Source organism: Leuciscus leuciscus, assembly GCF_965113295.1.
Source record: "Leuciscus leuciscus genome assembly, chromosome: 19".
NCBI lineage: Eukaryota > Metazoa > Chordata > Actinopteri > Cypriniformes > Leuciscidae > Leuciscus > Leuciscus leuciscus.
The window spans coordinates 17367449-17395223 of record NC_138743.1 but is presented as its reverse complement, the minus strand read 5'-3'; the positions used below and the strand labels follow the sequence as shown (position 1 = coordinate 17395223).

At 36.3% G+C, this 27775-nt stretch overlaps 1 protein-coding gene across 2 annotated transcripts; it reads right to left on the bottom strand.

Annotated features, from left to right (window-relative positions):
- Nucleotides 1-125: 125 nt before the first annotated feature.
- Nucleotides 126-27686, bottom strand: sptlc2b (serine palmitoyltransferase, long chain base subunit 2b). 2 transcript variants are annotated; one of them, XM_082148481.1, is made up of 12 exons: nt 27454-27685; nt 20482-20667; nt 18531-18685; nt 16806-16954; nt 15793-15917; nt 14151-14244; nt 13718-13823; nt 13073-13292; nt 12857-12983; nt 5647-5782; nt 4576-4705; nt 126-2563 (listed from the first exon to the last, which is right to left on the bottom strand). In XM_082148481.1, the coding sequence occupies exons 1-12, from the start codon at nt 27598-27600 to the stop codon at nt 2447-2449; spliced, it is 1692 nt and encodes a 563-aa protein (XP_082004607.1). In that variant the 5' UTR covers nt 27601-27685; the 3' UTR covers nt 126-2446. The 2 variants fall into 2 exon arrangements, with proteins under 2 accessions (XP_082004607.1, XP_082004608.1); XM_082148482.1 differs by lacking the exon at nt 126-2563 and adding an exon at nt 3945-4490 and having other exon boundaries at nt 27454-27686.
- Nucleotides 27687-27775: the final 89 nt, after the last annotated feature.

The window sequence follows — 27775 nt, the reverse complement described above, 5'->3', positions numbered from 1 at the left end:
CCCCCCCCCCCCCCCCATCCCCCCATACAATAGAAGTTAATGGTCACTGTTAATTAACTGCTAATTCTGAGATCTGATAATTACTCTGGATAAAAAAAAAAAAAAAAAACACTATATACATACACTATATATATATATGTTTTTTTTTTTATTATCTTCAGAAACAAATAGACAGTCACTTTCAACAAATGCCAGTTTTTTTTACACGGACGAGTCTGACAATGATAGCATGTATATTTGATAAATATTGGAAAAATTCCAACTCAGAATGGATAAGAAACAAACAAACAAACAGGGAAAAAACTGTGGAATGCCCTTTGATTTCACAGTCGAATGCAATTCAGTGGCATTACTTTCATTTATAGAGGCTGCTTATAGCGCATGCCAACGTCATATCTGCATCTCTTAACAGTCATCAGTAGCTCTGAGGTCATAGAGTCCCACTTACATACATCTGCAGTCAGACATATTTAGAGCTGCCTTTCCGATTAAGAACAAAACTTCAGAACACAAAAAGGGAATAGGAAAAAAAACAATGTGTGTAAAAAAAAAAGAAAGAAAAAAAAGTACATCCGACAGGCGTTCATAAGCCAAATCATCATACATACATTACAGACTTTACAGTGCTCTTCATATATCAGTGACCCGTATTTAGAACTTTTGTTAGAACACAAGACAGGTTTAAATAATAGATTATATAAAATAGATTATCTTAACTCTTAATGTTAAAATAGCAACATGAACATCTTTTCACTGCTGTCTGTTAACAGCAGACATAATGAAATGTTGAATGAACAATGTCAGCCTAATTCTGTTGACTCAAAGAAGATTTCTTTTTTGAAATGCCCTGGCTAAGATATCAAAGCGGTAATCGCAAGAAATGCAAACCGTAACAGATCTTCAAGACAGACATAAAGGCACTTTCCACAAATAGAGTACAAATAGTGGCCTGAAACTCTAAAAACAATATATAAAAATGTGCAAAGGAAAAAAACTTTTTACAGATGGCGAGTGAAAGGCAGTTTGCAGTTGTTAAGCCTATTACCAAAATGTGGAACATGTCTAAATACAGTTTAATATCCCAATTTGTGTGATTGCTATTTTCTAGCTATATACACACACATTTACGAATTAACAATTCGTTACTAATACGTCAGCACATTTTCATTCCCAGTAAATCATGCACACAATAGATTTACTCATTGTCTGGATTTACTAAATCGTGTGCACAATATAATAATTTGTTCCCTCGTTTCACAAAATCGTGTCCATGTTGTAATATTTTGTTCCCCTATTTTGGTTAAATCAAAACTAGCGAGCAAATAAGGAGGAGGATATAGATGAGGGACACCAAACTGTACCTTATTTGTAGAAAGTACCACAATTCAAATTAAGATAAAACATCATAGTTTTCCATAATAGAAAGCTTTGATTAAACTAAACAGAGAATGTTAGTATTCCTCTATATAAGTTCATTAAGACATCGCTAACTCAATGCAATGAAATGTGCATTTTGAAAAAGATTAAGATTTGGAGACCTAAAAGACCAAAGCTAGTATGTTAAATGCAGATACACTGCAATGTATTAATAAATGTGTTAATATATTTATGGATATATTTATATGGATATGAAAAGTCATATTCTTATTTACTTAAGCTATAAATTTAGCTATAATAAATTATCTCCTTCAGAAGTGTATATATCAAGCTTATTTCTCATTAAAAGATTTATGTGGGAGTGTGTGGGTCATTGTTTTTCTGTACACTGGAAAAATCATTTTCATAATCAGGATTTCTGTCTTGTTTTCTTGCTAAATCAAAATCTCATAATAGTTAAATTTCCCTTTCCTTAAAGACCAATTTAAAGTAACATTTATCAAATTGTTCCCCATTGGCATATTGTTTTTTTCTTGTTTAAAGCACAATTTTGTTTATTTTCTTAATAAATATTAAGTAAAAGATTTATTTGCAAATGGAGTAAAAAAAAAAAAAAAGCATTATTTGCAAATGGAGTAAAAAAAAAAAAAAATCTAACTCTGAGTAAATTCATCTTGTTTTAGATATTTTAAATGGAAAACAAGACAAAAACTATAAAATAAAATATAAATAAACTATTAAATATCAGAAAATGATTTTGTGTACTCATGTGTGTTTTTATACAATGTAGAAGGTTGAACAACATGCTAATGCACATTCCCTTTTATCCTGGGTCATTTCTTATGCTGAACACAGAGACGTGAAGTCTCTATTAAGTTGATATTGCACGTTGAAATGAATATTGGTTACTGAACCCAGGTAAGACTTGAAATTTGGTCAAGTAGTGGGCTTCAATGAGTATCCACTGAAATTAATCAACATGAAAATGCCAAATAAGTTAAGACACGAAACAGACAAACAGGAAAAACATGTGGCTCTGGGGTGGAAGAAAGACCATTGTGAGAAAGTGCTAGTCCTGGTGGCTCTCCAGATACGAAAAACAGTCAGATCCTTCACTTCCGGGCCTGTTTTTTCTTGAGTATTTCAGCTGGAGAAGATCCCCAACTTCACTGATGGCATTTAAAGCCTGAAAGAGTAAAGAAGAGACACTGGAGTTATTAACACTTGAATAAATGTTTGGTAGGGTGGGTTTGCTAAATGGTGACAATGTTTATTTCTGGGGTGAATTATTCCTTTAATGTTTATGTACTCTGGTGGACTGTGAGGTGAGTCAGAGTTTCATAGATGAATGATTTGCGGTCTCTGCCGCTTCGTGTGCTTTGAAAACATTAGCAGTGGGGTTGAGTAAGGACAGATCTAACATAAAAGGTGTTGATTTCGTTGACGGATGATTTCCATCATAGTTTTCGTCAACGTAATTTTTTCCCTGACGATTTTTCCCGAGACGATAACTAAATAAAAACCAGTTTTTGATGACAAAAATAAATAAAAATCTATTGAGTTTTTCGTCAATGAATAGGAACAAAACGGAATTTGGGAAGAGATTCAATCACAATGAATCTCTTTGTGTGGTAGGGAGGTTAGATGCGCACATTTGAATGGTGACTGATCTACCCGTCGGGGTAAACATACCTGCATGTCTTAGAAAATGTTTAAAAATGTCAACATCTGTGAGAAAGAGAAACAGACATATGGATACATTTTCACATTTGATTTCAAGGAAAACAAGACCATTTGTAAACCGTGAGGAGCGGAAATCTCTGGGAAAAGTTACAAAACAATACAGGGCTCGACAATAAAGAACTGTAGGATGGCCCAGGACATTTGAAGGAATTGATAAAAAGTTTACTTGCTTTTTAAAAAAAGTAAGATAAAAAGCATGCATTTTGCCAATTTAAAAATGAAAGCAATTGTAAACTACTCAAGCGCAAGAAGACGTGAAAGAACTCAATTCGAGATGGTTTTCAGTGCGTGCCTTGAACTTGACGCACAACGTTCTGACGAATGCGGTTGCCCAGCCCTGTTTGTTTGAACCGCGAGAGGCGTCAATTGCCATCATTACGTTGTGAGTCAAGGTCAAGGGTTACTCTTTTGGCGTAAATCGCTAGTTATTTTAGTTGATAAAGTTTTAAATATGGTTATTTTTCTTACACGAACGCATCGCTTCACTTCAGATGACCTTTATTAACCCCCCAGAGCTGCGTGGATTACTTTAATCATGGATAGATGTGCTTTGACTTCCAAAGACATACAGCCTTTCACTGCCATTATGAAACTTGGAAGAGCCAGGACATTTTTTTTATATAACTCTGATTGTATTCATCTGAAAGAAGAATGTCAAATACACCTAGGATGACTTCAGGGTGAGCAACTCATAGGCTGATTTTCATTTTTGGGTGAACTATCCCTTTAAAGTGACAGTAGCCTAATAAACCTGTTGCTGTATGAGCCCTTAATGTTATGACAAACAAAAAAAGAAAAAAAAAGAAGAGAAAATCACTCACTGATCTTGACTGAGTAACTTTAGTAGCTTTAATAAGGATGATAAATACAATGAAGAATATGCTCTGTTATTTTACATTTGATCACTTCATTTAATTTCCATAGGTGTTATTTCTTACCTGAATACTGCTGACAGACTTTCTTGACAAACTTAAAGCACTGTTTATTTCATTTGTATCTTTGTTCTATTGTATTTAATTGTTCTTATTTTTGTTTCTCTTTTACTGACTTAGATTTTAGTCGACAAAATCTTTAGATTTTTTGTCTTTTTGACTAAAACCAAAACAATTCAGATGACTGAAATATGACAAACTAAATGGCATTTTAGTCAAACTAAAACTGAATCAAAATTTGCTATCAAAATTAACAGTTTATGAGAGCCAATAGGTAAAGTTAAGAACTAGTTTGTAAGTTAAAAAGAAAGCCAACAAGACTAGGTATTTTTATTCATCATTTGCATGTTTTCTTCTCTCCATATGCCTAATACATAAACAGATTGATGCATGAATCTAATAAAACCTATCAAGAACATCTCGGGACACCATTTTATCCTGAAATCAAAATGGAAAAACAAAAATACTTTTTTTGTCATTACTTTTGCAATTATTATTTCATTAGTGTTCATGTGATACTCACTGTGTCAAGCATTTCTCTCGTGTGGGCGGCAGAAACACAGAAACGTGCACGGGATTCAATGATGGGTGTGGCGGGAAACCCAACCACCACTGTCCCAATGTTCCTCTTCAGCATCTCACGCCCAAATGCTCTAAACAGCAAACACACAAAATGTATTCATTAACCCTCTGATGGTCTATATTTATGTCTACACTCGTGTTTTTTGGGGTCTCCAGAGACCCCAGACAATAACATTTAATTTTGTAACAAGATAATAGTTTTTTTTTTTTACAAATGTAATTTTATTCTGTTTGTTAATGTTTTTACTCAACATTTGTGCAGTTTTTGGAGAATTTATGATATCTTTTAAATTTCTATAAATAAATAAATAAATATTTATTTAAATAAGCTTTTTACAAAAAAACAGCATTTGATGTAAAATTCACTTTATAAAAGACCCAGATTTCTAACTTTCATTCATGGGGATAACATGGATCATTTTAAATGGTTTAATGTAACATTTATGCCCATTTTTTGGAAAATGCAGTTTTAAAATAAAAAAAATATCACTTTAACCACTAGATGGCCATAGAGCTCCACTATATGCTATTTGCTATTTGACTACCTGAAAGATATCTTTTCACAAGTTGGATTCAGTTGGATTCATATCTAAATATTATAAAATCACAATTATAACAAAAATAAAATATTTTTGTCAAAGTTTAGCATTTTTTTGTACTGAACCCCCCCCCTCAAAAAGACCCCGTAAACCATCAGAGGGCTAACCCTAAACCTACCCATCACAAAAACTTTCTGCATTTGTACATAAAAAAAAATTCCCACAAGGTCAAAAATAACTGGTATTACTATTCTTTTGGAGACATTTGGTCCTTAAAACGTAGGGAATACCAGGTACACACACACACACACACACACACACATCCACACAAAACATACAATTGCTTCCTGCAAAGATGGAATCAAGCAGAAATTATTCTTTAAAAATCATTAAAAATAATCTGTTTAATCCTCTAGCTAGCATCTTATCAAATACAATAGCCATGATTCAGTTGAACAAAAAGTGACACTGACCCGATTTTAGCTGGCATGTAAAGCATCAAGGGTACAACAGGGGAGTCATTGTTCCCATAGATGATAAAACCCATCTCATGTAATCTCCTGCGAAAGTAGGTTGTGTTTTCTGACAGCTGACAGAGTCTTTCCTGACCTGCATAAAAGAGAAAATAAAATTCATTATCATCACTGAAAACCAGCTTCTGACCCTTTCCAAGACATTGTGTTCTTGCTTTTTATTGTAATTAATGGTGCTTGCTTGGTTTAGTACTATTGCTCATAATTCATATCATAAGTATTAAATTGCAGCGTGTAAACTCATCCCACACTTTTTGTAGCATGAACATGAATTAAAGCTCAAATTGTACGGGTTGTTAAGGGAGAGAGAGGGGTGTGTGGTTACATTTGTAAGTGCTCAGACTGACAACTTTCACGTGGTGAAAAAAAAATGTATCAAAGCAGGGTTTTTGTAATTTGTATTGCGTCGTTCATACATTATTCATATCCAACAACAGGAATGAAGAAAAGCTAAATTGCAAACATGCTACCTCCCCCCCCCCACCCCCCAAGTTCCATACCAGCACATGGCAAATGAAAATGGGGAGGCCGTTTTATCTGAAGCCAAAGGAATTCAAATCCACTTTGAGCACTGCAGAATGATCCTCTGGGGAGAGGTAGAGATATACTCTCCTGTATTAGTTTTCACTTGTTTGACATTCCATTCATAGTGAGGGGCTCCTGAGAAAGGAAAGCTCTCTCACAATATTCAGGATTGAGAATATTGGTAGAGGCTTGAAGAGAAAATTGAAAAACTCAACCCACAGCAACTACGAGGAAATGACTGAACGTGATGATTTCACCAAGTGCAACATGTTTCTGGATCAACATCTTTGTTGATCTGTCTTACAACCAGGGTTAGGTGCTTCTACATCAGTGTTGTTCACCTATCATTTCACTCTGATTTTAGGGATAAGTTATGGGTAGAGTTAGGTTTAGGGTTAGCGATAAGGTTAGAACTTCAGACAGGAATGTTGTTCCAGGATCAACAAAATATGCTGATCCAGGGTTTTACTGTTGCTCGTAAAGTTTAGAAATAAATACTTATTCTTGCTCTAAAACCGCAATGGAACAACTGTTGTATTCAACAGGTATTTTATTAGTAAATTAATTAAGTGCCATTCTTCCAGTAGAAGATCAAAAAGTACAGACTTCGGTTCCAAGTCAATACTGAAATTTAAAAATGTGACAATACCAGCAATGGCCAATCATAGACATATATGTTGAGCACGTGAACACAATGGCCAATCAGAGGTGTTTAAAAATCCGTTCAACAATGCTCAAAATGCTAGATGGAAATGCTGGTAACATTTCCTTTTTTTATGGAATATTGCAGTATTTATTATATATAAAATGACACTATTATTACAAAAAACAAACAAAACATGTCGTTGTAATCTTTAATCAAAAAGTTAATATGCTCCGCAACAACATCTCTTCTCGGCACGAGTGCTGGGTAATAGAGAGCGGCAAGAATAATGTCAGAACCCGGAAGACTAAAGGCCTATTTATACTTCTGCGTCGAACTGCCGCCGTAGCTACGTCGTAGGCTGTGTGTAGCGCGCGTAACCTTCGGCGTACCCTGACGTGCACCTCTACAAAAATGTAACAACGCGTCAATTCTACGCGGACGCAAGCGCTGTGATTGGTCTGCCAGAACCGCTTCCTCGGGGTTTCACATGCTCCCTAGGTGCGCGTCAACGCTGACAACAACTAATAGTATAAATTAAAACCAACACGTTGCCTACGGCGTATAGGCTCCGGCGTAGGTCCGACGAAGAAGTATAATGAGGCCTTAATTCACCACTGGTTCCTTCGAGATTTTCCTATGGGGATTTTATTATGGGGGTTTTCGATTCATGTGTAACATAAAGCCTGTGGTAAACATAACTTGACGATATTTTTGATGTTTTGCTCTACAATGTAAATTACACACACCCACAGCGAAACACAAATTTTTAAACAGTTGTTCATTTTTGAAAACGTATGTTTTTAATAAGTAACTAGACAAGACAGGTTGAGGTGTGAGTGTGTGCAGTGTACATTGTAGAACAAAACGCCAAAGTATCGTCAAGTTATGTTTACCACAGGCTTTATTTTACTCATAAATAGAAAAACCCCATTATAAAATCCCATAGGAAAACCTTGAAGGAATAAGATGCGATTTAGACTTGCGGTCTCTGATGTCATCCCTGCACCACTCAACACTACGGTTGTCCAATAACCAGAGCAGTTTACACTTACAGTTTCAATCCAAACAGCAACCTGTCACTCATATGAAACGATCACAGCAAATAGAAAGTGACAACTGAATCAATTTCTAATAGAAAAAATTAAGTCCTACATTAAGTCCTAAGCCCTCCATTTCATCTCGTTCGAGAAGGTTTTACTCTGACATACTGTACATGCAGACTTTAAAAGATGTCCTCTATGGGTGCGGGGTGATATGATGAACAGGTTTGCCATGTCTGATGGTTATACATTTTGTATTTTAGCATAACAGGAACTAGGACTGCACAATTAATCGGAAAAATTCCCAATCTCAAATCTCGATTACCTAAGCATGAAAAGTGTTGATCACAGCATAATATTAATTTTTACCCCGGTGCATCAAAGGACATAACTTACAATGCGTTTTTGAAGTGTTGAAAATTGTAGTCAATCACAGACATGCCTGTTGAGCGCATGAACGCAATGGTCAACCAGAAGTGCTTAAATGAGTCACTGCGCAGAAGAAATCCGCTTAAAACGGCATAGATTTGTTCAGCGCGAGTTCTACACTTTCTCTCGACACCGCTCAGTATAACCAACAAAGTGTAGAAATGTTGTAAATAAGAAATTAATTATGCAGTTTCATAAGCTTCATTAATAACAGGAGTTTTCACATGAGTGCACACGCTGAACTGAAATGATTGACAGCTTCAGTGATATAAAGTTAGCGTTCTTTGCTCACTTTCTATGAGCGATCAATGTATTAGGCAGTCGTAGCCTAATGGTTCGAGAATCAGACTGGTAACTCAAAGGTTGTGGGTTCGATTCTCAATACCGGCAGGAAATGACTGAAGCAGGAAATTGAACGAGGCACCAAACCCCCAATCGCTCCCTGGGCGCCACAGCGAAATGGCTGCCCACTGCTCTGGGTGTGTGTGTGTGTCCACAGTTTGTAGTGTGTGTGAGTTCAATACTCACTACTCCTAATGTGTGTCAAACTGTACATTTTATCAGTATGTGTAATATAACCCATGACTTTGGTGTTCCTAGTGCTGTGCTCTACAAGTTGAGCAACAGAAATCAGCTGGAGATGAGGTTTCTTCAAGGTTCTTTGCTGAGAACCTCAGAAATCCTTCTCTTCACATACATATACCATAAGTCCTCTCCAACACATTCAAGAACTATACTGCCCTAGCGCTGAAGGAACTCACTAAGTCTTCAAGGTCCATCAGCATCCATTATCCCACGAAGAGGAAAGCTCGCCCCTCTTTCTCTCACGTTAAAGCCTCAAAAGGGCTTGAGTTTCCAGACAAATTGTGAGTGTGTGGGGGTGTGTTTGGGGTATAGATGTGGTTTTCCAAACGAACGCCCTGCTGAATCAATCAGGGGTGAAACTGAGTTTGCTGCCTCAAACTATCAGCAGAGATGAAGTTAGCATGTGTAACCAATCGCTGAGTCATCGAGTTTACTTTTCCTAAACAAACTCAAAAAGATTGAGTGACTGCAGATAATTAGCACTTTTCAACACTGGAAATTTTCATGAAGTTCTAGGAATTCAAGTAAATTGACGCAAATAATTCCTGCTAATAGCTATACAAGCTTGATTTCAGATGCCACTGACTCTATTTTTAATTTTGAATATCATATACGATTGTTCAATCTTGTTTTTATTAGTTAAAGGTGCTCTAAGTGATGTGACGCGTTTTTTAGGCCAAAACATTTTTTTGTCACATACAGCAAACATCTCCTCACTATCCGCTAGCTGCCTGTCCCCTGAACACACTGTAAAAAAACGCGGTCTCTGTAGACACCACAGGCTCTACAAACGGCAACAAAAACAAACTGGGCTCACCCGCACCACGAAACACAACAAACAGTGCTCCAGCCAATCACCGACAAGAACTATTTGAGGGGTGTGGTTTGGGGGTTAGTGTGCGTGGACATGAAGGGGGTGTGGAGGAGAGACGAGAGAGAAGCATGCTGGAAGTTTGAATTATGGCCGACACACGACTAAAGAGACGACGTTCCGATGAACAAATTGTAAAGAAGAGGGACAAGGATAAGGGACGCGCGAAGTCCCGAATTTACATCGGAAAAACCTTTTGAAGGTGGCGAGAACTCCGCCGGCAGAAGGGTTTCCAATCCGACATTCAGTTGCTCTGTTTTTGCAGAACAGGTAAATCCATTTTTCTTTCTAAATTGACGTTCATGTTCGCCAAACCAACACAAGGATGTAATTAGCTAGAACTATGCAATGCAGTCAGCGTTAGCTTTGGTGAATACAACATATATGTTTCTAGCAGCTAGCGATCAATCTCTATTGTAAATGATCAAGCAAATTCACAGTAGGGCGACAATTTGTGTGAATGATTGTTTTCACCCACTGTTTGTTATGGATTTGAATGTTCATTTATAGGCTATTGACAACTTTGACTAAATTTGTTTACGCCGCCGCCGTTGTTTATGCTCACTGGGAAACGCGAAGCTAACGTTATCTTGCTATTATTGCATCCTTGTATGGGAGCTAACGTTATAGTTATAACCTCAGGTGGCGAAACAATTTTAAGATAATGTTTCTCTTTTTCTGCATTCTGTTCTGCAATTTATAAAAGCATTTATCTAACTTGGTGACATTACACATTGAATGAAGTATCAGAAAACTTAACTTTGTTTTTAGTGATTACTTTGACTTTCCTTTATGCCGGAAGGGAGGGGAGGAGGGAGGAGACGGGATGAGGAGGAGGGAGGGTCTAGCTAGCCTCCGTTTTGTTTGACAATTCGAATGTCAACACTCCCAGCATCACTTAGAGCACCTTTAAGAAATATTTCCAAGTTGAGACAGATTTAAAAATTTAAAGACACAGAAATGCTTAGTCATGCTTTTATTTAATCTCGCCTGGATTATTGTAATGCCCTGTTTTCTTCTTTAAATCAAAGTATTTTATCACGGCTTCAAATGGGACAAAATGCTGCTGCCAGATTACTGACTCGAACTAGATCTTTAAATCATATCAGTCCAGTTTTAGCTTCACTACATTGGCTGCTAATTCATTTTAGGATCGTTTTAAAAGATAATATTATTGACATATAAAGCGCTTCATGGTTTGGCACCTAAGTATTTAGCAGAACTTTTTAGACCTCATGAAACAGTCAGGTGTCTCAGATCTTCACATATGGATTGTTGGCTATTCCAAGACCTAGATATAAAACAAAAGGTGATAGAGCTTTTGCGGTGAAGGCACCAATGTTATAGCCTGGAAATCCAGACCTAAATCTGAAAGATTATTGGTCTTGCATCGACTAATGAAAATCGGCCAGCTCGAGGGGCGGCACCAAGCATGCATTTGAAAATCGTGCACGCTATTGGATAACACTACGACCAATCACAACAAGCCCCATACGCTTAGCTACCAGCGGAGATAACTGGTAGATTAGACTCTTGCCGTATCCGGTCGGCAAAACAGCAAAAACGCCCTTCTTGCAAAGGAACGATTCGTGCGACGTCTTCTGTTTCTCTTTTAGATAAAAAGCCAAGTCTAACTCGTTCATTTTAGCGGCCAAAGCAGTTTCAAACAACTGGTGTTCATCCATAGCCATCTTGCAATGTTTACTAATGACTTCGACGTCACAGCGCTGTCGACATCTGTTTAGCTCGCCTCTGGCCCGCCTATGTCAGATAACCCGATGTGACTGGTGCAGTTCGGACACAAGGGCATATTTAATGAGCATCATTACTCGACGCCAGAGTAAACTCGCTGAGCAAATTCAACTTGTGCTCTCGCGAGAACTCTGGATTTCCAGGGTACCAATGTTATGGAATAGCTTGCCAATGGAGATTCGATCTACTGGGTCTTTATCTTTTTTTAAGTCTCTTTTAAAAATGTATTTGTATAAATGTGCTTTTACTACTTTGTGAAGTATTTAGATTCTTGTGGGTTTTTTATTTTATTTTTATGTATTATGTTCTTGGTTTTATATTTTGTTATGCTCTTCCTGTCTTTTTGCCTTTTGTGAAACGCTTAAAAGTACTATATAAATAAAGGTATTATTATTATAACAAACATCGTTGCATGATGTACTTTGGCTCAAATGCTGTTCACCTCTGTACTTTCTTGTGTGTTTTTGTGTATATTACAAAACAAACCATCTTCTGTGATCCTAAACAATGGACAATAAAGATAGTAGGTATATCTTTGTTTTTAATTGTGGGTCACATGAGGGGCTAAAGGGACATGGTAATGGGAGAAAAAAATATGAGATGAGAGGAAAAATTCATTTTAAAGCTTTTGCACTCTCTCAAGAAATGTTGCATTCACTCTCAATACGTTTGTTCTTTGCCAATGAGTGCAAAGTTTCTTGGAAGAATGCAAAACTTTTTGCCAAAAAATGCAAAAGCATTCAAATATATATTTTTCCCCATCACCATGTCCCTTTAGTGCCTCTGTAGGGGTCTGACTGTTCATAGAAATTTGAAAAGGAGGGAGATGTTTGTTGGTTTCTGTTGTTTTCTTTCTCTTCAAATAAAACACTTATAGTTCTTTACATAGCTAGCAGCCTACATTGTGTAATGTAACCATATTTAGAGCACGGGTAAATCCAGATTTGGTAATCTGAAAAAGTGGTGATCTAGTCCTATTTTGCTTTGAAAAAACAGTACAAAAGTAAGATGGATTTGATTGCAAAACATGGGATTTCCACATCTAGATTATTCTGATCCAAATTAAACTTTTTGAACTGGGCCTTGGTTACATAATTGGATTGAATTTTTCAACAGTATTCTGAGTTAATGCTGCCATCTACTGGCTCTTTTTGACATTACAGACTTTAAATGTACAATTACACTATTACTACTATATTAGGTATTACCTTACAAATAATATTTAGAATAAAACCCACACAAAGATTATTCCACCCAGGTAATATTTATTAGAACGGATCTTAAATAAAATTCTAAACTCACCTAATGTGGTGCCATCCTCTCCCATAATGCACTTCATAGAAGTGATAATCTGCTGGGTGACTGGTGGGGACATTGAGGTAGCATAAACTGCACTGTGAGAGTGTAACCGGAGGTAATCGATCAGCTCCTATAAACAAACAAATAAAAAGAGAGAATTATTCACTACGCCATTTATAAACTCTGGAATTTGGACTGACAGCTAAACTGTCGACAAACCTTCTTTCCTCCGATGTATCCTCCAGCAGCACCAAAGCTCTTGGTGAAAGTGCCCATCATGATGTCAACGTCAGATGGATCCAGGCCAAAGTAGTCCACCACACCTCTGCCTCTTGGTCCTAGTGCCCCGATACTGTGCGCCTCATCCAGGTACAGGTAAGCTTTGTACTTTTTCTTTAGGGCAATGACCTCAGGAAGTCGTACTATTGAGCCCTCCATGCTAAAAAAAAAGAGGAACGCAGGTGTAACATTAATGCATGGCCATAGAGGACTAGATATTGCAATTTGTGAAAATAGAGTCTTTATGATGTTGTGCTTTTGAACTGTTTGATAGCCAGGAAGTAAACAATATTTTTCAACAACAAGATTATATAAAACAGTAACTTAAATTTACATTTCAGCTTTATTTTAACATTGTTCCATCCTATCCTCCTCTGGCATTACAATGAATGTACATGTGGTAAATATGATATCATTATTATTATTGCTTGCCTCTAGCAATTCCTAGACAAAAATTATGAAATGGCCTTCCTCTAAACCAGAAAAAGTATGCAAACCAGCCTTCCTTTGCATATGTTTTTGCACAAATCACATCAGGTTACTGCTCAAGTCTGAAAAGACGGGTGGAAAAGATGTCTACTGTACCTGTAAATTCCCTCAACGAGGATGAGGATCTTCTTCCAGGGCCGGTGGGTTCGAGGTTGGCCGTGCACGATAGCATCCCGAAGCAACTTCTCCAGACTTTGCATATCTGAAAATAATGGTTACATTTTTTTATTTATGACCAGGCTTCTCAACTTTCAGATGCTGTTCTTAGCGAGCAGCTTACAAAACAAAGCAAGGCATAATTTTATTGCATTATTTTCATTTACACTGGCAAAATGCCTATTCACCTGTACATTTATCACCTATGATTAATTTATTCCGAAAACAAAAGTGTTCAGTAATGAGGGAGTAGCACAGCCGACTGTGAACTCACATTGGTCCACAATCCTGTATAACATCAAATATAATCCAATTTGGCTCTGATTGTTTTGCTTTTACTTTCAGTGTGGGCAAAAAATTTGCATGAACTTACTGTTGTGTTTGAATACACGGATGGTAGAGCCAGAGAGTCGGGCACCCAGAACCAGAGACGTATGATTGAGCTCATCACTTAAGACCAGACAGCCCTAACACACACACACATTAATTTGAATGAAAAGCAAGAATGCACATTAAATTACACTAAAATGGTTGGCTGAAGTCCCCAGTGCTGAGTTGAGGAGATAAATAAAAATGTTTCACCCTTTTTTTACTCAAATGATCAGTGAACTGGGATTCTTCAGAAAGGTTATGCAGAGTTGCAGGTGCTACACATAACCAGTAACAGCACAAGGTTTGACAACTTAAAAGGTGCACTATGCAACTTTTTTTGTTCAAAATTTAAATAACGAATCAATAATCATCAATCCTTCTTCCAAAATGTGTTTTTAAATTACCCTGATTCACTATGGTATGCCTATTAAAAGTGTTTATATTTTAGACTGGGAGGGATGGATTTCTTGGGAAATTGCGTACATGCGTCACTCGCCCGTGAACGTTATTACTCAACAGGTGAGCAAGGTATTTTATTGAACAGATCAATTTTCATATGTTACTCTCTAACAGAGTTCACAGTTAAGCAATATCTAGCGTGAAGGGTCATTTCATTATTGTTGTTGTAAAGCTGTGCTGGAATTTATTTTGAAGGAAGTAATATGTCTATAAATGGGTATAGCTGCAGTAAAGTCAGCTTGAGATATTTTTCATCAAACTGGTTATACCTCTTAACCCTAGTAGTGAATGTTTTATGAGCAGTAGGATAATCTCTCTCTTTTTTAATTATGAGAAAGAACCATATTCATCTGCAGAGTCATGCAGAGCCGAAGCACAACCAAAACAATGTTCTTACGCAAAATGCATGCAGTTTTGTTTTTTAACAGCTAAAGGGCCAAAAGTTGTACCTTTAATTGTATTCTGGTGTTTAGGAATAATGGTACCTGTGCTTCCTCATTACTTTACAATGACAAAATGAGTCAAGTTTCTGAACACAGATTAAACGTCATTGACATGGAAAGTCATGTGTCAATGTACTCAGGTTTATAACAAGAAATTGCAAACTTTCAGAAAGAATTTTGCAACTCAGTTACAATAAATGTCCCTTATGGAAGTTTTGAGTTCTGAAAATAACAACGTTTTCAAGTTCATCAAGCTCTTGTTTATATTGCCTTACATTTAGTCCAAATGGGAATTTATTTAACATCATAATGATTTTGTTTTTTTCTTTATACTACATTTTGTATCCTACATTCAAAATCAATGAGTACTTTTGAAGCCCACTGAAGTAGTTCTTTTCCTGATTTAACAGGATTTCCAGGTGGGGGAAAAATGTTGTTTAATTTTGTATTTGGCAGGACAAGTTGGAATGTTATCAAATCTTTTGTGAATGAAACCAGGAATGTGTGTATACATTCTAAAGCATAAAGGCTTTCAAGAACATGTTACGTGACAAAATACCAGTGTGAGCCAAAGAAATCTGTCAAGGAACAGATATGGCCTTTGGGAGTATTTAAATAAAAGAACAAAAACAGAACGGCCAAACCCCAATGATCCTTCCCACCCTGCTTTGTTTTGAAGTGAAAAGGAAATTCGTAGCATTCCATTTGATTTAATGTTTGAGCTTATAGTAATACCCTTACTTTTCCCGTCAGCGCAGGAATATTCATGGAGTTTGTAGCAAAGCCCATTCCAAACACCATGGATGACTCCACCCCTAAAAACCTGGCCACCAGCTTCTCCAGCTCCTCGTGCTTGTCAAGATTTCCTACAAGATATAACAAATATCTCAATGATGCAACACAAATAAACTACTATAGATCCATTGTGCAGGCATCATACTCCAATATTTACAACTCAAAACTCCCCAGTTCACAGGCCATATATATGATACATGTAAAACTTTTCATAAATGTTTCATAAACTTGTTCATGAATTAGCACAGTTTTGACTACGAATGAGCATTTCGAGTAATTGTGTAGTTAAAGAGATTGTTCACCCAAAAATGAACCAAACAGTTTATGGGCTCCATGGACTTCAATAGTATGGGAAAAATACACTATGGAAGTCAATGGCTACAGTCAACTGTTAGTTTACCATCATTCTTCAAAATATATTGTTTTGTGTTCAGCAGAAGAAAGAAACTCATACAAGTTTGGAACAACTTGAGGGTGAGTATATAATCGTAAATGAACAGAATTTTCATTTTTGGGTGAACTATCCCTTTAAGTATTTGTTAAATGTTTTTTTAAGTCTCCACTGAGCAACACGTTTAAAAAAAGGAATGAAAATCAGCTTCTTAGCACTCTACCTCCAAACATGTTGCAAGGACACAATGATAAAGGTCTGATAAGAAATAGGAGTCTTTCATAGTGCTGCACATTTCTTATCCACCATTTCACCATAAAAGCAAATCCTCATTCCGTGGGATAAATGTGTCTAACAGAAACTGAATATATGAATAAGTATTCTAAGGGTCAGTGAGAGGGTAGAAAATTATCAAGACAACATAAAATTTAGAACAAAGTCTTGATTAATATTATAAGAGGACCAAGTATATGGTAATTTAAAACCTACCCCAAAAGTGTCAGACCATTATTTGTCCCCTATTAAACCAGAGAAGTAACGGCTGTAAAGATAGAGAGAGATTTATTACCCATCTCCTGCCTGGTGCTGCTCACCCCCGCGCCATATTTCACAGTGCACTCAGAGGCAGCGTCAGCGCATGTGCCGGAGTTCTCAGCAAAGCCCAGGTAGTTATACGAGCCCATATTAATAACATCCTTCAGAACCTTCCCTGTGTGTCTGCAGGAAAGAACATGGAATAATCTGAGCATCTGAAAAATACTAATTAATACTAATAATAATGACAGACGCAAGCAAGCGATTTCTGAGAAACACTGTTGATATTTGAAACCAACCCAATCAAACACACCCCTCCCTTCATTGCTCCGCCCCCAAATGTGGATGTCTAATAATCATAGCTGAAGCGAAGCAAAATAATGCTTTGTGAAAAATAAAGCGAAGATGACAAACATATCCATTCCTGCTGTTTTGTCTTTTAAGCTTTATTACTGTCCACATATATATACTCATTTGAATCATTTTATATAATTTTCTATTACTGTTCCAGTAATCTTATGTTGTGCTCTGAGGTTCCTTCAAAAGTAATAAGCGAAAGGTCTCCATCTCAAGTATCCCAAATATTTACTTGCTCTGCCAAAATTGGCCCCATCACAAAAAAAAGTAATACATAATTAAATTAAATAAAGTAGGCCTAGTTATTGTTTTAGTTGTTTTTGATCCATGTAATCTTAATAAATAAGGTTATGACACCAAAAACTACTAGCTTAAATATACATTTTAAATATTGTTAAAGACAGTCAGTAATAAAATAAGAACATTATGAGCAATAGCACAAATAAATATAACAGAACAAACATAATACAAATGAGATAAACAGTTCTTTTCAGGTTTTTAATGTAGGTCTAAACTAGATTTTCAGGTACAGAAATAGTAATCAACTATAAAATATCACTGCATAAATATAGATAAACCCTTATCACAGTTATTCAGTCAAGAGCAGTGAGTGCTTTTTTTCTGTCTTTTGTTTGATTAACATATAATAACAGTCAGCAGCAGGAATATTAGGCTGCTGTCACTTTAAGAGCTGCATGGATACAATATGTTGATACACATGCATCTTATCTCATATGTTTAAGTTCACCTAAGACATAATCGACTATGTTTACGATGATACTCGACAAGACGGCAATTTTACAATTTTGTGTGTATATGTCCGTGCAAGCTCAGAAAGATGTGAAAGAGTATTTGCACGCTCTGGATGCGTGTTGCTGTGTACACAAAACTTATGACAAGCCCACGAGAACTAAACTGAGAGACGCGGGTACTTTCGGTTCTACGTTCGCTTGAATATTTAAATGCGCAAAGCTTAAAAATTAGCAAATAATCAACTTCTGTGAAGATCCAGCACTAGCCCGATCGGGCAAGTTCCGTCAACTGGCCCGTGTGTCTTTCACGCTGGCCCCGGGCCATCGGGCAGTCCTTATTGTCGAGCCCTGTCAAGGTTTTAACGTCACAGCATGATGTTGTGAAGCAGTCATTTTCCATTGTCTTTGGTTTGCTAAAATAACCCTTGTCACATTTATAGTGGTCGCAACTAAGATCCTTCAATAAATTCTGCTTATATTTACCATCACTTCGTGCTGACAAGTTTGGAAATCACAAACTTGTGTTTAACTGGTTTAGCATATCAGACAAAACCCTGTTGATAAGTTTTAGATTTCAACCAAACAGATGTCTTCTGACGGGATCTGGTAGACTGGATCACTTCCTGGCGTAAGCACAATTTAACACTCACTCAAAGGTCCAGTTGTAGTCAGGTGTGACCTGCTCCACCAGGTCCATCTTGGCTCCAGGGACGCTGCATATGGGCCTGTTCCAGTTATCTCTGATCCTCATGTACAGATTCCTGGTGTAGAAGTTCTCAAAGTCCTGGTACAGTGGAACAAAATCCTGGGAACACAACATCAAAAGAAAAATATAACAAGAGCCAGGGTTGTAAACATTTGAACATGGTAATTGAGGTAAATGTTCTTATTTTGACCACAAGTTCTTATTTTTTGTTTAGCAGTGCTCTTCATAAGCTACATAAGATAGCTGCATGTTTCCCAAAAGATAAATGCCTTCTTGAACATCAATATTTACAGCTTTTGTAATAGAGTCCCTCAATTGTCCTCAGTAGGGCTGCACGATATTGGAAAAAAAATTACATTGCGATATTCTTTTCCCGACGATATATATTGCGATATTGCGAGCCATCAATCCAGGCTAAAGTCAATAATTACCATTCCATGATATTAATAATTTCACTAATAAGCAAGCTTCATTACAAGTGACAAAAAGGTCACTTAATATTTTATTCCAAAATTAGAACATATTTCTGTCAGAATTCGGTGAACGTTCTACGCAATCCAACGTGGCGGCGCTCTTAACAGATGTTTGTTGGTTCATTAGGCTATAATTCCACAAAATAAGTAAAAAAAATCGTATTTCTCTAATCTTAAAATCTCTCTCTCTCTCTCTATGTTTTCGGTGCTGATGCAGTGACGCGTTCATGTAAACGGCACCTAAAAGCTGTCACAAAGAACCAGCAAAAGTAATGATTATGAATAAGTAAAATATTGCAATGAGAGACATTTTAATTGTTTATTAATAAACAAGTGTTTTCTGTGTCGGCTGCAAAGATGAAGTTGAAGATACTGAGTGACTCCCGATCTTCGCAGTCGTGAACGCGCCGGAGAGAAATGCATATTTCATACAGATTACATCGTTTTATTTTGTTTTGAATGGTTCTGTTTAAAAGTAGAGATTTCTGTAGATAATAGATATGTCTTTTTTTTTTTTTTTTTTGTGTGTGAGGCGAGTAGGCTACCTTATACGCTGAGTTTCGGTTCATGGATGATAGCTTAAGCTCCAGTTCAGGCGCTGGCGCCTCCGTGTCGTGATTATCTATTGTCTGCTATATTTACTTTTTATTTATTAAATCCAGGAAATTGGATAATGAAACACTGATTAAAATTAAGATACAATTAATGCAAAACGAAATTCGCTTTAAAGAAAGGCTTTGTGCTTTCTGTTTGAGGTCTCTGTGAAAGTCTTTTAGTGCCGCTTTCAGAGCGGTCGCGTCCGTAATGGAGAACTGTCATGTAACATTGTTTTTTCCTCATAAATGCGAACATGAAAAATAAAAGACAAAAGACTTTTTAAAAAAGACAACCATCCACAACTTTATAACACTCCAGGCAAAGTGTCTATTTTTGGTCAACAACATCCTCCTTTTTGTAGCCGAAATACCTACTACCCTTCACATCGCATGTTCCGGCGATGTGACTATCGCTCATGCGCACATCGCGATGTCGATGTTAAAACAGAATATCGTTCAGCCCTAGTCCTCAGTGTGAAAAGACTGATCTCATAATAATTCAATCACTGCTGGAAATTGGTGCTGAAAAACAGACAAATGTGCAGGACCTGGAGGATTTTTCTGAAGAACAGTGGACAGTTTAACTGATCTGGACAAACAAGGGACTCATGAACAGCTATCACAAAACATAAAAACAGTCGTTGAACATCCAGGTGACAGAAATCATGTAAACTTTTGAACAGGGAATTTTGTGTAATTTCAGTTGTTATTTTGTCTTGACTTAATTTAACATCTGTTATGTGAAATGGCTAATTAAGCGCAAAACTAAATACATTTTTGGTAATAAGGAAAGCACCACAAACAAATCATGATCTTTTAACTCTACCTTCTGCTGTTCTCTCTCTCTGGCCAGATGACACTTCTCAAACTTCCAGTCCCTCAGGAAATCTCGCAGATAGCCAAAAATGGTAAGGATGCCGTAGCCCACGTAAGTGAGGACGGCCACCAGTAGTGGCGTCTCCTCAAACGACTCTGCAAACGGCTTGTTGTAAAGCGGTGAAGCATGATGGTTCTGTTGGGAGAAAAAAAAAAGGATATCTAAACATACAACAACTAATTACAAAGTGTTCCACATAATTAAAACCAAAGCACACAATCAACAGCATAAAAAAATTAATGTACAGCTAATCTGATCAAAAAAGAAGATTATTTTGTCCGCTGTAATCTTGTCCGCAGTAGCGCTGTGTGCAAATTCATTTAAAAATGTGAACTCAACAGGTATGAAATATGATCAGTAAGAGAAAAACACTGTTAATGAGAAGACGAGCACTGGACTGCTGCAGGTTAGTGGGGAAATATATTTATTTATTATTCAGAATGCACAGTTGGAAGAAAAATATATATTTATAGGAACATTTCAGAAGGATCAAGTCAAGATAATTCATGTTAACGCAGTGAACATGATTAATTGTTTTAATAAATTGACAGTCATAAATAAACGCAGTAATCTGTGTTCTCATATATGTAGGTGTGCTGAACACTGTTACCGGAAACTCTGAGATGTAACAAGTAGAACGCAGAAGTAGTTGCATAACTAAATAACAGTTGAATCACTCACTCACATTCTCTATGGAAAATGTGAAATCCAGTTTGGACTGAAACTGCTCACAGCATGTGATCAAGTCACGGCCACCCTACTCTAAAACCTGTCCTTCCGGTAAAGAATGGCTTGATCCCAATGTTCCAGATCCTGAATCAGCCTTCTTGCGTAAAGCTGAAGCACGTCACAGGGTCAACACAGTTTGTGGAAGCGCTGAGCGTGAAAGTCTTTGTGGGGAAAACCTACATTGCTAAATATGGGGAAGTCTTATATTTACCCAGCCAGTCAGTCAGTTATCAAAACTGTTCCTCCCTGAAACAAGGCAGACAAAGCCATTCTTTAAATATGGGTAAGTAATGTTACCTCAAACTACTGAAACTACTTATAGTAGGGCTGGACGATATATTTTATGATATTTATTACATTTATCCGTATATTTATGGATTTTTTATTTATTTTTTAACAACTGTTTATATAGTTTTCTTTTTTAAAGTCAAGAAACACAAAAATACAGAGCAAAAAGCAACTATACAAATCTGGAACCCATCCCACCCCTGGTAGACTTCAAGAATATACAAATAAAATGTAAAACACAATGTAGACAAAAACAAAACAAAAAGCAAAAAATATATTTTAAAAAATTAGAGATGTTAAAAAAAGTTTACACAATATAAAAAGCAGCATGCCATAAATTCACAGTCTTGACATTGGATCCATGCATACAAGAGTTCCATCGATATAATGTCCAACAGAGACACTATGCATATTCGTCTGTCCATTGTGTGAGGAGGATTCTAGCGGTTAGCTAAAATGTTTTTGTTAATGTGATGTTGGGCAACGCTGTGGTCGCGCCAGCACGACTGCTAATAAAAAAATGGTCGCACCGTCAGGAAAAATGGTCCAACGAATCATTCTACTTCTTAATTTGTTTTTAGACTTGCCAGTGTGTTTATAGTTTGTAGTTTTGTTTTTGGATTTGTGTATTGTGTTTTCATGATTGTGATTTGTTTTGCACCTCTCGGCCACCGTATCGTTCGGTTCGTAATGCGTACCGAACCGAAAGCCTCGTACCTAACGGTTCAATACGAATACGTGTATCAGTACACCCCTAATATATATGTAGACCTGTGATGCAAAAGCCTCTAAAAGCCACCTCTGTCAAAAATGAGAGTGAATGCTCTCTGCACATAGTATACGTTCATCAAATACTTTCACTTCAAACTCACTAAATCCCAGCCTCAGCCCATTCAGAAATGCCGGTACTTGGGTAGAAACCTTTTGCATCTGAAGTCTAAAAGGCTTTTGCATCTGAAGTCTTCATATTTATATATATGTGTGTGTGTGTAAAGAGTATATCAGTCTGGCGAGTAAACAAAAAAATTGACTAGCCAATGGCAATTCTATTGCCAAGGTGTGCGTAGAGGGTTGTATATAGATCACTGGTGTGTGCGCTTTTGGTGTGAGTGCGAAACCTGTGGGAATGACTAAAATAATGTGCAATACAAGCACTATTCAACTGGAGCGAATGAGACGAGTGAGTGAGAGGAGGCGGGTGTGTGTCAATGTGCTGTCGGAGAGAAGAGGGAGTGAGAAAATGCAGCTGGTATCAGTGCATCAGTACTGCAGAAAAGGAGTATTGGAACCGTTTAAGATATTTCAGTATCAATACATATCGAAATATCCATATTTTGACAACATAAAACAGACAGATTGACAGACAGATAGGATGTCCTGAGTAGTTGTTAAATTTCCGTTTAAACGCTAATGAAGTTCGAATAAAATTAATTAAAATCGAATTAAAAATGATCAATAATAAAGGCATGTTTACAACACTATTTTTACTAAATGGAACACAAAGATTATTATTTAGCTAACAATTTTTATTTCTGTACACCAATACAACAATATATGATAATTAAAAGCAATATTTACCTATATACTGTATATTATGTTTTACTAAAACATTTTAATACATGGAAAAAATGCCACATAGAGACTGTCATGACATTTTTGAACAATGAAACAAATTGTTCAGAATCGCTTTTTAATCAGTTCACTGTAACGGACAGTTTGGCCTAGAGCCGGTTGCATAAACTGCTAAGACTGGTCTTATAAGTTAGTCATCACATTCTTTTTCTTTAAGACTGTTCAAAATTGTTTTAATGGGATAGTTCACCCACAAATTTAAATTCTGTCATTAATTACTCACCCTCATGTCGTTCCAAACCCATAAGACTTTCGTTCATCTTCATAACACAAATTAAAATCTTTTTGATGAAATCTGAGAGATTTCTGTCCCTCCAATAGACAGCTAAGCAAATACCACTTTGACGCTTCAAAAAGTTCATAAAGAGATTGTAAAACTAATCCATATGAATCGAGTGGTTTAGTCCAACATTTCTGAAGACACTCGATCGCTTTATATCATAAACAGATTGAATTTAGGCTTTTATTCACATAAATCATTCATCAACGCACACATCAATTGAGGTAAACAGAAGCTCAAGCATGTTCGCTTGACGTGTGAGAACCAATGAGGTTAATTCTCGTGTTACACAGCACATTTGAGCTTCTGCGAGAACCAATGAGGTCCATTCTCGTGTTACGCAGCACATTTGAGCTTCAGCAAGAACCAATGAGGTTCATTCTTGTGTTACGCAGCACGCTTGAGCTTCAGCAAGAACCAATGAGGTTCATTCTCATGTTACGCAGCACGTTTGACCTTCAGCAAGAGGTTTGTTCTCGCGCGTCAAGGAGGTTCGGTTGAGCTTCTGTTTATGTTCACTGATCAATGTGTAAATAAAAGCCTAAATTCAATCTGTTCATCATATAAAGTGACTGAGTCTCTTCAGAAAATTTGGACTAAACCACTCAATTCATATGGATTAGTAAAAGATGTCAATAGAGTGACAGAAATCTCTCAGATTTGATCAAAAAGATCTTCATTTGTGTTCATAAGATGAATAAAATTCTTAGGCTACAGGTTTGGAACGACATGAGGGTGAGTAATAAACTACAGTATTTTCATTTTTGGGTGAACTGTCCCTAAGTCAGTTACATAAAAACTTAGATTGGTAAGCTACAATTTGATACTAAAAAGTAAGTCTGACTGCTAGTTGGTCATACTAGTACTTAAGACACAGTCTGAACATAATGGCTATGTTTATACAACTGATTCACAGAAAGGAATCTAACATTAACATAATTTTTGGAACTGAAATTTTTCAATTCAATTTATTAAATATTATATATATATATATATTAATAATCAATATACTGACCAGACCTACTTGTGCGTGTGCATTTGCGTTTAGCTTTAAAAAAACAAAACAATGCTTCACAGCACACCTGACCCAAAGGTCCATTTCAATGACCCAACAAGAGAAAAACTAGCTTGACAACACGCTCATTTTCATGGAAAAATTGTTGCTCCCATGTACTCTGGGCAAACATCCTCAGGTTGCAAAGAACAAAGCGCTGCTCGCTCCAGTTACATGACAAAACACTACACTGTTATTTTCCAAGCTTGTGTCAATGCAAAACAGAGACAAGCAAACGCTAGAGAACACTAACCCCAAACAACTCAATCTATCCATCTCTTAACCACTCAACACAATTTAATGGGCTGCTTTAATGGGCTTTAAAATAACATTAATGGGCTTTTCATGCTGAGCATTAAAAGTAGGCAGTATATAATAACTTCATAATAACCAAGTCATTAACAAACCTTATATAATATTTAGTTCATGTAGCCTATATTTAAATGTGAAATACTTGAAGATATATTAAAGCCAAGTTTCAGTACACGTTCAACTACTTTAATGCACATTAACTAACAATTTATTTGATAAAACGGGCAGTTCTGGATGCTGACTGGTTAATATGGAGCTCAGACTGCGTTAAAATTCACAATAAAGTAGCAGCTATGACAAGAAACAGCAGTTTAACATATTATGTGCTCAAGACCAATAGAGAACAACCACTAATCTCAGTTTACAGGTCAGGGAAAGGACAGTTTATTCTAGCAGAAGAATGGCACTTAAACATTTTGCTTACAAATATTAATATTTTTTATGATTTAGTATCCTAGCTGTTAAGAAAAAGCAATAAGGCACTTTAGGTTATATAAGAAATTTGCTATACTGAGTAAATTTCAAAAGGATGCACGATCGGTATTGGCCGATAAAAACAATTATTTTCACTCATTGGCTGATTGGCTGACAGCCAATGATCAGAGCTGATTATATCCTGTCAATTAAAAGGAGGTGGAAAACGTGTCAGACTGAAAATGTTGAATTTAGGGCTGTCTATGTGACAATAACACATTAACAGTTAATAAATAACAATGTTAAAGCAGGCTCTATTTGACCCTATGATTCACTTGTGGTTCAAGCCAGGGTTGCCAGATCTGTGGTTTTCCCTACACCAAACATTATTTGTAGTGCGCTGCGCCTCCCATCCAATAAACACAAGGAGCTTTGTGCTTTGTTACTTGTGATAAGAAACGTCTCAGCTTTCAAATTCTGTCCATTTTATCACAAAAGTCAAACAATAAAGGGTGTTTTGATGCTCTTAATGTGACGTAACATCGATTCCACTTTAATACAAGTTGTTATGGCATGAATGAACATCAGAAGGTATGTTAAAAGATACAGTACAACATACTGAAATGTGTCATGTCTCATATAATCGCACAATCAGTGTTTCAACTGCGGAAAGACATCAATAAAACAGCTGTATGTTTGAATAAATTTGTCATGAAGTCAAGCGTTTAGGAAAACTACCTTATGTACAACTGAGTTGTGTGCAAACAGTAAAAAAAAAATTTTTTTGTGTAATTATTATATCAGAAAATGAATAGCAGAATGTAACAGTTTGGCCACTGTTGTTAATTTTAACCTCTAATATTATAGTTGTACCACATGAGAAGGATCCCTGTATAGTTTATAGCATTAATTGGGGGATTTGTGGGGGAAATTTGTATCGGTGCATCTCTAAAATGTAGTAACTTTTCAAACATTAAATTTTTTTAATGAGACCTGGGCATGTTGTCACAAATTCAGGGTATGTTATAATAACTATAATTCTTGAGTCAAAATTGATTGCAAACAAGACATAGCTATCTTAAATTATGATATTTTTGTGAATAATGATCTCTGAACTGAAATTGCAATGTCATCATATTCATATTTTTATTATCATATTTTGGTAACACTTTATAACAAGGTTCATTAGTTAACATTAGTTAATGTATTATTAACTAACATGAACTAACAATGAGCAATACATTTGTTACAGTATTTTTTAACCTTTGTTAGTGGTAGTTAATAAAAATACAGCTGTTCATGTTAGTTCACAGTGCAATAACTAATGTTAACAAATACAAACTTTGATTTTAATAATGTATTAGTAAATGTTGAAATTAATATTAACTAAGATTAATGAATGCCGAATAAGTATTGTTCATTCTTAGTTCATGTAAACTAAGGTTAACTAATGGACCTTATTGTAAAGTGTTACCCATATTTCAATAGCTGTTGATTAAAAAAACAAACAAAAAATCTGATGCCATTAAATAACATTTAAAACGCATATATTGTGGAAGATGTGTGTATATATAAATATATTCATATACACACATGAAATCTGTATTTTAAACGTATTAAATGTTATTATTACTTTCAGTTAATTATAAGCATTATAATTAAAATTATAATTTCCGACCAGGTATTTATTAAAAATAAAATGTACTAACTTAATAGCTACTAAAATATGATAAAATATATGAATAAAATTATGATTTTGGAATTTTAGTTTGTATATTTACACACACACACACACATACATATATATATATATATATATATATATATATATACATAAATGATATGTGTGTGTGTGTGTGTGTGTGTATAAATATAAATATTTTATATATATTATATATAGGCGTCTAAAGAAGATTCTAGTTATTTCCATTTCGGCTGGTTAACTGTTTGAACTGAAGAAAACTCCTGAAACAATGATAGACTTTAATGAGATCACACACCCAAACACCCACACCCGCACCCGCACCCAAACGAAAATAAACACGATCAACGTTCCATTCCTATAACAAACCCGTAACTCACTATAATTTCTATATGAAACAGAATATATTTATTTACTGTAACCATAGTAAACAGCAGTAGCAGCTGCTATGTGTGTACACTGGAGCGTGTTTCCGGGTGTGTGTAACGTTATGGCAGGAGGCGGCCTCACCTTCTCCGCCGGGCGGCGGTATCTCTTCTGCTGCTGCTGGAACACGCAATGGCTCTTCACGAACCCATTTCCGCTCGCTTTCTTGTCTTGTTTCGTCCGGTGAACAGTATCTCCATTTAGAAGCTTACTAGCGGAGTTTTGCGTCATGGCAGGCCGGGGATGTGTGCGTGGTCTCCTGCTTCACTTGTTTAATCTCTCACTGGAGTTCCCGTATCCTCCAAACCGTCGAATGACAAAGACACGCCCACTTCTAGATTACTGGAAAGACCTCGCCCTCCACACACACTCACAGCCAACGGGGTTGAGGGACATTTTGTGGGCG

What these genes read in the sequence shown, in the direction of transcription:
- sptlc2b (XM_082148481.1), bottom strand. Translation starts at nt 27,600, where the DNA reads ATGACGCAAAACTCCGCTAGTAAGCTTCTAAATGGAGATACTGTTCAC. An exon ending in TTCCTGCGCTGACGGGAAAA is followed by an intron (nt 14,245 to 15,792) that starts GTAAGGGTATTA and finishes TGTGTGTGTTAG; the next exon opens with GGCTGTCTGGTCTTAAGTGA. An exon ending in CGAGAGAAATGCTTGACACA is followed by an intron (nt 2,564 to 4,575) that starts GTGAGTATCACA and finishes TTACTCTTTCAG; the next exon opens with GCTTTAAATGCCATCAGTGA.